The sequence below is a fragment of the Corapipo altera genome, unplaced genomic scaffold (assembly GCF_003945725.1).
Source record: "Corapipo altera isolate COAL_440 unplaced genomic scaffold, ASM394572v1 52, whole genome shotgun sequence".
Taxonomy (NCBI): domain Eukaryota; kingdom Metazoa; phylum Chordata; class Aves; order Passeriformes; family Pipridae; genus Corapipo; species Corapipo altera.
This window is the reverse complement of record NW_020884930.1, coordinates 1,146,150-1,159,683: the sequence shown is the minus strand read 5'-3', so window position 1 is coordinate 1,159,683 and position 13,534 is coordinate 1,146,150. Positions and strand designations below refer to the sequence as shown.

The window sequence follows — 13,534 nt, the reverse complement described above, 5'->3', positions numbered from 1 at the left end:
CAGGCAGCATCCTGCCATCCATGGGCTGAGCATAGAAAGGGGCCCAAAATGCCCTTGTGTGTAGTAACTCAAGTTCTACTTGTTACTTACTGAGCTCAAACTTAGTTTCATACAGATGAAAGCCTATCTTTGTTTAAGATAGTGAAGTGTGAAGTAGCTATTACTTTGTTGTTTACACTTTTCCAGAGAGAAGTAACTGGAATAAATTTTTTCCCTACATGGAACAGAATTTGGGTTCTTGTTGTCATTAGATTGGCTTTCCAGTCTATTAAAAAGGCGCTGTACAAGTTAGGCTTTAAACAGGTAGTTTAAGGTTAAGTACTTTAATTTAAATGCTGTGGTCATCACAATGACTTTCAATTCAGTATTTAAAGAAGAAAATCCATCCACTGCAGATTTTTTTGTTTGTTTTATGAGAGCAACAGTCAAATAAAGAGAATAACTTGCTTGCTTTCTTGAAGTGGCTTATACAGCATTGCATTTCAGTCAACAGAACACTGAAGACCAGAGCTAACACAAAAGCTACAGGAAAAAAATATTTCAGAAAACAGCAGAATAATGTATTTTTCCTATTTATCCTTAGTCTTTTTTTGAAACAACTAAGTTGCAGCCTTTGGCATACTTTCTAGCAGAAATTTCTGTCAAAGCCATTCTTATTGATGTTTAGACCTTTCCCTTATGCAGCACACTTTGACAACTCTATTTTTTTTTCTCAGAATTGTCTAATCATTTCACTTTGTGGTCTTCATTCTAAGTCAAAAATGTTATGGCATTGTTTTGAATTTACTTTCAAAAGCTGCTGATAATAACCACAACAGCTGCCAAAATGTGCCAGCTGAGTTTTGTCCTATTTATTTCAGTCTTTGTAAAAGATTCCTTTCTCATTTGCAGTCTGTCCTTGTTACAGTCAGTGGTTGGACTAGTTCAGCTGGATTGCTGCAGCGAAATATCAAAAAGTCACCCAAATGTGAAAATATTCAGGACATTGAATTGTGGTCTTCAGCTTTGTCACCAGCATAAGAAGTTTTCAAATTTGCTGTTGGAAATGGCATCTCCTCTGTGTATCCATTGCCATTGCCATGTGTTTGATAAAGTTTGCTGTTCCACTAATTGTCCAGCCTAGGTATGTGTTCTGATGTCTAAGAACGCACTGCTAAGAGTAGTTCTTTCTGAATTCATCTCCCTTCACTTTCTGACTTGATTTTGGCTCTTTCTTTGTTTGCTGTTATTGAATTTCTGTTCAGCATATATATTTTATTAGAGCGACCAAGACATTAAGAAACTTGCCTGAGTCACAAGGGGAAATCTTTGCTAAAATTAAAGGGGGTTTTAAGTGTGTTTAATGAGAGTGATTATGGGTTTCTTTCTTCATTTTCTTTTAAGTGAGCTCTGTCAGCATTCTCTGAGGACACTAAAACTGGGCTTGGTATCTGAGAAGCAGTCACCCAAAAGATGTAGTGTAGAGTTCTTGTATGGTGAAACGGAATTTTTACTTTGACTGCCTAAATTATGTTCCACGTCTGGCCACAGTGTCACCCTAAGGAGTTATTCTTAGCTACTTAGTTGCCGACACTTCTAGCGTCTGTTTCAAGGCAGTAATCCCCAGGAGAGACTCCTATGTCCTCAAAACATGACTTGTATTTCTTGGTTTGGATGGGTGATACAGAAATTCATATTTAATTGTTTGAGTCCAGATTATTCAGTGTGCCTTTATTATTCAGCTGCTGTCAGGTTCCTAACCTTAACTGGGACCTTGTTGAAGCACATGCAGTCCTTGATCATGTCGCAGTATTTCTTCTGAAAATCTTGATTGCATAATGCAGACATGGGAGTGAGTTTCTGGTAAGACATGCTGAGATCTCAGCATCATGTGGAGGTGTCTGGGAAAGTTTTAAATGACTTGGCACCATGATTTCTGCATGGTCAGTTGTGTCATTTAGCCACCTCCGACTAAGAACTGCTCAAACCAGCACCTTCAGGTAGGGGGTGTCAGCCAGAACCCTCAAAGGCAAGGGTATGTCTCAGATCATAGATCTTTTTATGTCTTGTCTAGTGGAGACATATCCCTTTACCCAGGCTTAACATAACAGTCTTCAACTAAATGCTGAAAGTCTCATCAAAGAAGTCCATCAACAGATAGGAGAGGGTAGAAAGGAAAGTCACTTCCTTTTAAGCAGTACTGGAGACAGAGAAGCCTCTATCCCTCTCTGATACCTTATTTCACCAGCTGGAAAGCTCATGGATTTATATATTAGTCTTGCAGCCTTTGGCTGTGCTTTCTGAGTGCTCCTAGCTGTAACCCATAAAAACATGTATATATCCTTAAAGCCAATAAATTTAATTAATACAGTTGTAAAAGACAGAGTTACTACTTCTACAACCTCCCCATACCTTTGCAACTGCTCCAGCTGAAGGCTGGGTTGGTACTGGTACTTGCATCTTCCTTGTCTGTCCTTTGTATGAAGGCCAGGCAGCCTTCATCTGTTCCAAGATGGTAGTGGAGCCCTCTGAGAGGAGTTTTCCTGGGACCACTGGAGGGGTCAGGAACCAGCAGCCCTAGGTAAATCACCATAGCCTCAGTGACCAACCCCATGCCCTGTGCATTTACTATAGGAAATGTAATTTCCTTGTTTGTGCTGTAACACTAGCTGAGGTGGTCTAACAAGCTGACAATTGAAAGGCTAGTTTCCTTGGATCCAGAAGGCTTTTCTGCTCCAGACCCAAGCTGGGTAAGGTGAATATACTGTAAGTTAGCAGTACGAAACAGAGATCAGTGATCTGTCAGAACAGTTACAAGTAAACCTGCAGGTCTCCGCAGTGTGCTGCTGATCAGTGAGCAGCTGGCTATGAGCTGATCTGAAGCGTGCAAAAAGGGAGAAACTGGCAGACAGGCAGGAAAGCAGCATTCATCTTTGTCTGTTGAGTTTTAATACAGCTTAAGAAATCTTCCTCAACTTACTCAAAGTACTAATTAGAGTTTGCAAATCCAACTTTAAATTAAAGTAGTACTATATTGAGGCTTGCTGGAGTGAATCCCATTAAAACCAGTGGGTAAGCTCCCATTAACACAGCAGGGGTTTATTTCTTTATTGGCTTGAATCATATATAAAAGATGGTAGGGTCTTGTTTGAACTTTCATTCCACATATATGTTAATGCATTTTAGAACACTCTGCCTACATTTTAACTCCTTGAAGATCCTTTTAGGGTGTTTTTCTTAAGTTTCTAAAACATTCTTATTAAATTTATAAAAATGCATCTCCTAGAATATTTTCATATATGAAAAAGAAACTTTTGTCCCTTTACACTGTAGTAAAACAAATGACTTTGTTTAAAATTAATCTATTGGATTAGTCTCTTTTGACATCAGAATTCGTCTATTGAAAGTTTTCCTAAATGTATTTTTTGAGACTTTTCAGCTTTTTTCATCTTACTGTACTTGCACATAACATCTCTTCTTTCCAATCTTTTTCTTTGTGCACTGAAGTCTCCCAGTAACCACTGCAGTATTTAATACTCTTCTACTGTTCTCGCACATCCTCATGCCATCAGTAGCTGCTGTAATCTGCTTTTCTGGATAAAAATAATGGGAGTTTTCAAGTATGTGTTCCCAAAGCAAGGGAACTGCATGACAGTGTAGGAGTCTCAGGACTAACTGAAAGCCTGTGGCACAAACACACAAAGCAATAAAAGTAGGAAGCAACAATGAGCCCTCTTTTCTCTCTTGGCTTCTCTTACTGTTTCAGCAGCCTGAGGAGGAACTGGGCAGCAGCTTTATCTGAGCTTTCCTTTCTCCTAGAATTTAGTGTCCCTTTAGTCCCTTCAGTGTCTGTTGCAAGTGCATCGCACTGCCTCATTGCTCTAAAGCAGATGGAAATCTGCTGCTAAGGGAACTGCAACTTCTACTGCCTCTGATGAAAAAGCTGACTCCACTAATTTTGCATCAACCAATCCCTGTCTCTGTGTACAGGGTATTTGGGAGAAGGGAATGGAACAGAAAGATTTGATGTAGCTCTGATGGCCCTATACATGCTTGCAGATCAGTCCTAAGGCTGCTGCCCTGAGAGTGCCTGACACTGGAGCTCTTTCTTTACAGTGCCTCAGCCTCCGGCCTGCACCTGATTTCTGTGATTTGCAGAAACACTTGCTAAGCTGGTTCCAAGCCTTGTCACCCTTGAAGATGTGATGCTGTCCTGTAAAAGGGGTCAAGCTTGGTTTTATGTTGCTGGCAACTGATGCCTCTTAAAAGAATGATTTTTTAAAGGGGTGCAGGAGTTGGAGAAAGTATCCCTCCAAAGACACTGGGAAAAATGGCTTGCCTGTTAAATCTCCACATTTTTGGCTCTTCGACGTGATAAGAGACAAAGCAGGGAGTCACTCTTCTGTTTCAGTGTGTTTAGTGATAGAGAACTGTTTCCCCTTCCTTAATCAAATCATTGGCCACCAAGGTATGGCAGCAAGGGCTTCAACATCATCTCACTGCTGCCTGAGATAACACAGTTAGAGTAAAGCTTAAACTAGCGAAAATTGTGTTGAGGGCCTGTCACAACCCAAAAGCAGGAGTGATGTTCATTATAAACTCTTGTTGGCTGAACAAAGACACCAGTCCACATGCCAGGGAACCCTTATGCTTTACTGTATAATTGTCTTAATTCTGGCAACTAGCCCACTATTTAGTCTTAGAAGTGTTGGTTCACTTGTGGCTCTGCTATGGGTTTCTGCCTAGTCCAGACACAACCTCCACTCCTAACAAAATATATTGCTTCCCCTTGGGTTTCTTTAAAGGACCAATATAATCAATTTGCTATGTTTCAAAAAACTTTCTCTTATTCTTCAGGTTAGGGGGTGGATCCTTCAAGGTGGTGGTCCAGGCGTGAGTGGTTCTGACTGCAGGCTGAAAGGGTTGGAGTACTTGGGTCACTGGCCAACCCCTACTGTGGACTTCCCTGAACAAATCTTTTGTTCTGAAGTGGCCTTGCTTCACATGGAACCATTCCAGTAGAGTCTCTTGACTTATCTCCTGACTTGATTCATAAGGGGAGACTATCCTTTTCCTTCTTGTCTGGGGTATTTGCCACCGCAAGACAAGTAAGAGAGTCAATTTAATTATTAAGGAGTAAGCTGTGTTATCCCCCTTTTGATGTGCAGCAATCCACCCTACCTGTGTGGTCTTTTTTTGATCAATCTGCAAGATTTTCTCCCATTTATCCTTTTGCCACACTAGTATTTGATTCACTTCCCATTCATTGTGCGTGCAGAAATGGAGTCATTCTGTACATCCCTTAAAGACTACATATAATTCAGTATAGATGTACTAGGGGTCAACGTTCTTGGCTTCATTCTTTATAGCACTCCAAACTGCTATAAATTCACCCACCTGGATAGTCCTTTCCCACTCTGTGGTTATCCTATCCCTGGAGTCAACATGCAGAGCAACTGCTCAATATTTCCGTATCTTACGTTATCTTTTGAAGGAGTCATCAGTAAACCATATGTTTTTCATCTGGGAGCTGTTTCTATGGGGGAACTTACAGGAAATCCATTAGAGCCAGTGTTTAGTACTTGCTGTATTGGAAGGTCTTTTGGTGGGCCTTTTTTTAACATCATGTGTGTGACAGTGGTGTTCTATCTGTGCATTCCACTTTCTGACAGTTTCATGTTGGACCACCCCTGGAGGGGCTGGAATACCCACTGACACTTCTTTTAGCACACACAATGGATTGGCATTTAATTATTTTATCCTCCTCCTGCAAAGTTATGCTTACTACAAGTAGCCCCTTTTCCCAAGCTGAATGTAATTTTTCTCCATTTTTGAAGCCTCAGAAATAGAATTCAATAGGTTGGGTAGGCCCTCTGTGTCCCCCTTGCTACATATGAATTGATATTCCATGGATGGCAAAACCCCATTCCATATGCAAGGGGTCTGTGGGATGTATGGGTCCTAGAGCTTGGTATACCCCAGCTTCAAAGACAAGCAGTCCTATGGTGTGTTGCAATTCCTTTTTATTTCCTGGCATCCCAATCTTATCCAGAGTGGTTAATGTCTCTGGGGAAATGCCTGTTCTGCTTTTCTACCAAATGCCTAAGAATTTAACCTAGGAGGAAGGGAGCTGAACCTTCTCAGTCGGGATTTGGAGTCTCAAAGTCTCCAAATGAACAATTTTCTCTGGTCCACCACCTCCACCTCTGGGCAGCCAATTAACATGTCATCAGTATACTGGTAAATCTTGAGCTCCTCTTCTGGGCTGGTTTGGGACAGTTCTTGAGCTAGAGCATAATGGGCAAGGGTGGCTGAATACCAATATCCCTGGGGAAGTTGAGTAAATGTATACTGCACTCCTTCCCATATAAATACAAAATGTTCCTTGTCCGATTCTTTCAGGAGAACCATAAAAAAAAACATCTTTCATGTAGACAGTTGCCAGAACAGGGTGATCTTTTTTCTGGATAGCCAAAATCAATTCAGCCATCAAAACTGCACCAGTTAAAGGTTCAGATGCTGGTAGCGAATGGTCAACCACCACTTCCTGTTAGGTTTATGCACTGGCCAACAGGAGACTGAGCAGGGATAATTATGCCCTGGTCCCATGAGTCTCACTAATTACATGGTTAATCCCTTCCTTTGCTCCTCAGAGTAACATGTAAATTTTCACATTTGTTGTTTTAGAGGGAGGCAAGAGTGGTGCTGCTGAGATTGTGGCATCTCCTTGAATCATTCCATGCCTGCCCCTTTAGTAGATCGAATCCCAAAATATTAATAGGTGTATCCCCTATTATCATAAGTATTTCTGTGTGAAAATTTTCTCCTGGAAGCCAGCACTTCACCCTAGCTGTTCATTGCACTCTTGAATTTCCAAAAACATCAATCACTTGAATTCATTTAGGACTGGGTTTAATGTCACATCTTGTGACTTCCTTATTGCACAGAGCAGACACAAGTCCACATGTCAGGGAACTCTTACACATTTTGTAAAAGTGCTACCTTAACTCTTGTAACTGTTAGTCTCAGAAGTGTTACCTGACCAGATTTTACTTTAACAAGCTCCCAAATTCCGCAACAAGGTGTGGAGTAAGGGGTAGAATATGATTGCCACACTTGCCAGGATAAAATTAGAGAGGAGAGAAATAAAGGAGAAAAGGAGAAAAGAGAAGAAAAAAGAGAACTTTAGATCTAGCCCTTAGATTCTGCATTGATCCTGCCGCTGTGGATAGTCTGGATCTGGGGTCAACAAGGAGAGAGAGAGGAGAACAAGATGGATTGATTCCTTTTATAGTTTACCTGGTGTGTGTCGCTTATGTAAAATAGATTTTTTTTGTGCCATTTGCACCACAGTGTTTGTGCACGTGGAGTCAGCCCTTTGGGGCCCTCCAGAAAATGGTTTGAGGAGCATGTGCTGCGCTCATTAAATGTATCTTACAGATGTAAATGTAATTATCTCCAAACATATACTTTGCACTGTTTTCTGTAAGATTCTGGAAAATTTTCTTTCTTTATACCAATGTTTAGAGCAGTTGTTTTTCACTTATGTAAACGAGAACTAGGATTGTTTGCATTCACACTTGAATTTATGCTAGAAATGCTTTTCTAGTCACTTCTTCACTGCATTGGGATATTGAATTAAATTGGATTGTGACTCAATGTGCTAGTCACATTGGGATTAGAATCAAAGCTTAAGTAGAAGACAAAAAAATAAATTTTGTATTGTGAATAAGACAAAATAAAGCCAATTGTGAAGTCTAATTACTGGAAATAAACCTGATATATTGCTATCTCATTTCTTTAGTACTGAGAGAAAACAGTTCTTTCTAAATCATGAGTCCATAGACCTTATTAAATGCAATATAAACTCTTGGGAAAGAGTAGATGGAAACATATTCTCATATTTAAAACATTTGAGACCTACTTACTCCTGTTTCATCTCTCTCTGATGGTTTTCAGCATTTCCTGTGCTTGTAGCACATTGAATCAGCCAATGAAGGCTTTGGGATCCCTTGATCTGCCTGGCTGGTTACCTGAATCACATTGTGTGAGTTACACTGATCAATCCCAGTGATTAAGTGCTAAAGACACTTTCTTTTAAGACACTTTCTTCTTTTTGAAGATACAAAGACACAAATGATCTCAGATGAATATTTTTAAAGGATGTAAAATCTTAGGGATGAATCATCATCAATTCAAACAAATTTGTACAGCAATTATGCAAGCTCTGTATCATAGATCAGGGATTTGTCTTTTTAAAGCCAGGATCATAACTACAGACATCTAATTAAGCTGAATACTCATTAAGGTAGTCAGGGAGCTTTTCTGCACCATTAACTCAAGAAACAGATCAGCAAGTATCATACCCAGCGTAAAAATGAAGTCAGTCATTCACAGACTCACAGCAATGTTCGTTGGAAGAGCCTCTGGCAGTCATCAAGTCCCATCTGCTGCTCAAGGTGGCACCATCACCAACACTAGACCAAGTCAGCTGTGTTGATGACTAGGCATAAATCTTGGAAGCTTCCAAGGATGCAGATTTCACAGGTTTTCTGCGAAACTTGTGCTACATTTCCAGTGAAAATGTTTTTCCTAATGTGCAACCTCAGTCTCCCTTGCTGCAGGATGTGTCCCCTTTTGGTATCATTTGCCGCTGCTGAGGGGCTGTTGGCTTTGTCACCTTTACCACTACCCTTCAAGTAACTGCTGGTTGCTCTTGCAATGTCTCTTCTTTGCCCAGCTCCTACAGCCTCTTCTCATGTTGCTTTTGGTCCCCTGGCAGTCCTCACCTGACTTGCCCCTTTCTTGGCACTCTTAAACTGGGGAGCCCCAAGCTAGACCCCAGTTGGACCATAGCAACTTTCCTTGATGTTCTGGCCACAGACTTCATAAAGGAGTCCAGTATGCAGTTTGCTTTATATATGGGAAGAATAGGAAAATGGAAAAAAATTATCCTTATTTAAAAATATTGGGAAAAATGGGGTAGGAGCAGGCTTCAGAAAGTGACCTCAGGGTTAAAGTAAGTCCTTTTGATGACAAGACCAGCTCTGAGACCAGTAGCAGTAATGTAATGAAGCAAAATACCATGCCAGGGGAATGATCAAAAAAGGAGCAGAGAATAACAGAGATCAGCACCTTGCCCTTTTGCAAGTTAAAATAAGTCTGTGCCATTTTGGTCCTGTTTCGGAAGGACTTGCTAAAGCAGGAAAGATAAAAGAGTTGCAAAGGCAAAAAAGGCTGACTCATTACTGGTCATAGACACTAAGTAGTTTAGAATTCATCAGCCTGAAAAAGTGACTACTGAGTAAAAAGGCAAAAAAATGTTTGTAAAATTGTGAATGGCATAGATGAAAGTGGACAGGGAAAATTTTTTCCTCTGTATTTCTCAAGACAGTAACTAGTAGATATCATGTTTACAGTTAGCAGAAAAAGCAAAAATGAAGGTGTTTTTAACAAAATTAGTAGTTAATCCGGAATTTCTTTCTTACCACTGGATGTTGTGAATGCTGGAATTCTACCATGAATGAAACCCAAAACCTGGATAAAAAAAGGAAAATCCATTGTGGATTATTAGTTACATCTCTAGCTTAGCAAGTGCTAGTGATACAGATTGCTAGAGGATAAGAAAGTATCCTGGGAAAATATTTACCATGTACTTGCTGTCCTATCTATATTTTTATTAAGCATTTGCCACTGGCCAGTGTTGGAGGTAGGACACTAGGAACTGGAATATTGCTTGGTGATCCCCTACAGCTGTTTGATATATATGTTTTGTGTAGTTATGAAAGTCATGTTTATGATTTCTTTTTTTTCTCCTGAATTTAAATTAAATCAAAAAGACCGTGATACGTAGATTTCTAAATCCTCCACAGAAGCAGCACTTCTGTCCTGTTAACACCAGTCCACCTCCAAACTCCAGTGATGTGAATGGAAATATGTGAGCTGAGTTTATTATATATAATAAAGTCGAGTGGGGATATGCTAAGTGAGAAACAGGCAATTTGGAAAATGAATTCACTGTCAAATATTTGTCATATCTTAATCCCCCTGAAACCTCTCCTGAAGGGAAGTAAAATAATAAGAAAGCTTTGTAGCCTTTCTGCTATTTTATGTGTGGTGTTGTTCCCAATTAGCAAAAATTTCCCCTTCCATGTATAGACATGTAGCTTATGAGCTCTATTAACTTAGAAGCAAGGCTTCAAAATATCTGGTGACAGCTTTTCTGGGTCTGGAAAAGTTTTTTTTGGGACACTGTGTTTCTGATACAGAAAATGAAAATGTTCTTCCTAAGGTCAGTACATGCTTCAGTTTTGCACATCAGCTACAGCCCTCTTCAATACTATGGAAGTGATTTCTTTTCTGCTATCAATACAATTGTGAGACATTTTTCCCTCACTTATCAGTGTAAACTGCTCAATGAAACTAGCAGAGCCAATTTCAAAAGGCCACTTGAAGACATTTTGCAAACACTGTGCTTTAAATTAACTTCAGCACATGAAGCCATACCCTTAGAGCATACTAAACAAAAGCTGAATTAGTATCTAGAGAGTTGCACAGCTTTTTCCTCTCTGCATCCAGGATCAAAAGCCATTGATGTTCTTGAGGAACTTTCTATTTGACGTCAAAGGGCTTTGCATCCAAACTAATTGTAGGATGTGATAAATCCCTGTAGCAACTCTGATATGGACTTTTAGCCCATTTTGCAGCTTCAGTCATGTGTGTGGGTGTTCAGGGCTCTTGCACTTCAATGAGCATACTTGTCTTGCATTTGGTTTAACCTTTTTACTAATGCGAATGAGCACCTTAATTTCATGTATTTGGCTTCCAAGGCAGCCAGCCTGTAAGACTCCAGCCCTGGGAGCTGCCAGCTCACAGACTCAGCTATGAGTTTTATTTTAAAGTATGGATATAGGGTTCTTTAATACCTTGAGCTAATGTCAAGAGAATAAACCTCCCAAGAGGTTTCGTTATTAATTTCGGAGAGAAAATGAGGGAACTTGGCCAAGGTTCAAAAAGGGCACTAGACAAGCTAGACAAAATGTTCCACCACAATACCGACTCAGCGCATATACTATTAATCCACAACACTTAATTTAAGATCCAGTCCCTCCAGCTCCAAACCACCCAAAACATCAAGAAAGGAGTAAAGAAAGAGAAGTAGAGGGAGCAAAAAGAGAGAAGGAGAAAGAGGGAGAGAGAGATTATGTACCTACCACTGGAACCTTGTAGAAGACTAGCTCTCACACGTCCAAGTGGCAGGGCCGTGACACGAGGCAAACACATGGTTTTATCTGCTTTGGTTCCTATGGCCAACCCCTCCAGGTGGGGTCTCTGGCCCAACAGCCACTCTAGGGGTTCCAGGCCAGGGTGAGGAGCAGTTTTCTCACTGTCCCTGCCAATCCGAGGCTGGCTTAGGGGCTGCAGGAAGTGAGGTGTGTTGTAGTTTTCCCAGGCTGTTTGTGACTGACAGCTACTTCGGGGCTTCCCTATGTGGATTCCTGGGACCCGCCATGAGGAATATCATGCCACCTCACCTCCTTGAGATTCGACTCATCTCTTCCCCCTCCACACAGACACACACACACACAGACACACACACACACTCCCCACAAGGTGGTTCTGACCCAATAACCACTCATCTGAGATCTAACACCATCTTTGCCTGGAACAACCTGAGCATCATGGCTAGGCTTTTCCAGCTCTTGGGCTGCTGGGTCATGGGGTGAAATCCAGCCTGCCACAACTGTGGTGCTGGCTGCTGGCAGGGAGTATCAAATCACAGCTGACAGTGCTACTGTGTGTGGGTGTCTGCCCAGAGAGAGTGGTGTGGCTCTGCTTTTGCTCCTGTCCTTCCCGCGACAGGCTGTAATTACAGCCATCACTTAGGTCTTCAAGACTGTTGGTGTCAGTTATCCTTGTACTGCTTTTACTCTCTCATCCTCAAGCAGTCCAGGTCATGCCCTCCCCACCAAAAGTGCCTGCACATGTGCCTGCTCAGTGCTGTTACTGTGGAACACAGGCTTTGTAGCAGTGATAGAATTTAAGGAAAATAATAGGTAGCAACCTATGCATAACTTCTTCAGGACTAGACCTGTTTTAAAAATGCAATCTTGGGCTCTTAAAGGCTATCATTTAAAAAATAAAAAAAAAAAAAAAAAGAAGGGTAAAGCTGAACCTGTCATATAGAAGGCCTGTAGTGTAGTAATAGCATTATATATTATTAGTATTGTGTATATTGCTGTCAGTGCTTAAATATTTTTTACATCCACACATTCAATATCACTTTTTAAAGCTTCCCTCTAGTACAGAAAGCAAATTAATTCCAGCTTTTTACACCTCTCTGGCAAAGGCTATAAATCACTTTCTCTTTGGGGACAAATATGTAATCTCCTATATAATCTCTGACCTTAATAAGAAGACAAAATAATGAAAAGCAATTTCTCTTGTTATAAAGCTGTGCATACATAACCAGTTTCAGAGAACCTGGTGACTCTTGATAGGAGTATCTGAAGAAAAGCAGAATTCTCAGGGAGAAAATGAATTTCTATTACTAGGCACAAGAGAGAACTGCTTTGAATGTTTTCAGAGATAAATTAGTAGGTTGTGGAATTAGTATATTTGGAGTCCTGTGCATTTCTTTGCCAGTTACTGATTTCCTAAGAAGAAAAAGTGTTTCTCTACTATACTGATGGCTAAGTCATGGTAATCCATACTTTACTTCTGCCTAGGAAATCTCCCTCACATAAGACATGGAAGAGGAGAAACCTGGTCATACATTAAAGGATCTGAGGAATGGTAGGTTCATACTCAGTGCAGAGCTCTGTGTTCAAAGTACACACAAAGACTCTCGGTATGTCATACCCACTGCGCTCCTCTGAAACGTGCAACTGTGTTGCACAACTGTGTTGCACTGTTTCCCAGTGATGACAAAGAAGGAAATAATTGTATTGTTGGTAATGCCTTTTTTGTTTCATGCAAATGATAACTTTGAGCCTTGGTTTATTTTCTAGTCTAGTTCCATATTACTGTGGTCCATGTCCAAAATGCAGAGCTGCAATAATTCAAGGTAGATAATATATATATACCTTCATTTTTTTATCCTTTTACTCTGAAAATTACTATTCCTCCTTTACTTTCTCTATTGGTAATGAATTCCCAAGTCTGAGGCTTGCATAGGATACCATTTGGTATTCTTTACTCAACATAAAAACTCTCTGAAATAAACAGATTTGCCATATGATAATGCGTTGTGAAACCTTTTCAGAAACAACTTCAAATAAGGATTCATTAAGTTTGATTAATTATTTACTTGTGTCACTGCAATTTGAACAGGGTTTATTTAAATTTAAATTTAAGCAAGAGGAAAAGCTGGCCACTGTGGGCCATTAAAGAACATGGACCACCATGGTGCTCAACACGATTTCAACTTCAAAGCAGGCTTTCTCTCCAGAGCCAGCTCATGGTTTTGCAGTGGCACAGACAAAATGAAAGTTCGACCCCAACATGATGGTGTTGGTTGCCTTGTACTTCACCTCTACAGACTGCATCTTTCAGG

General features: G+C 40.4%; 1 protein-coding gene across 1 annotated transcript in view; it reads left to right on the top strand.

Moving 5' to 3' along the window:
- LOC113954591 overlaps positions 1-13,534 on the top strand; it is a 42,476-nt gene that overhangs the window by 3,703 nt on the left and 25,239 nt on the right. The window contains exon 4 of the mRNA XM_027659122.1: positions 12,708-12,774. Coding sequence (XP_027514923.1) covers positions 12,708-12,774 — 67 coding nt within the window. The remainder of the gene's footprint in view (positions 1-12,707; positions 12,775-13,534) is intronic.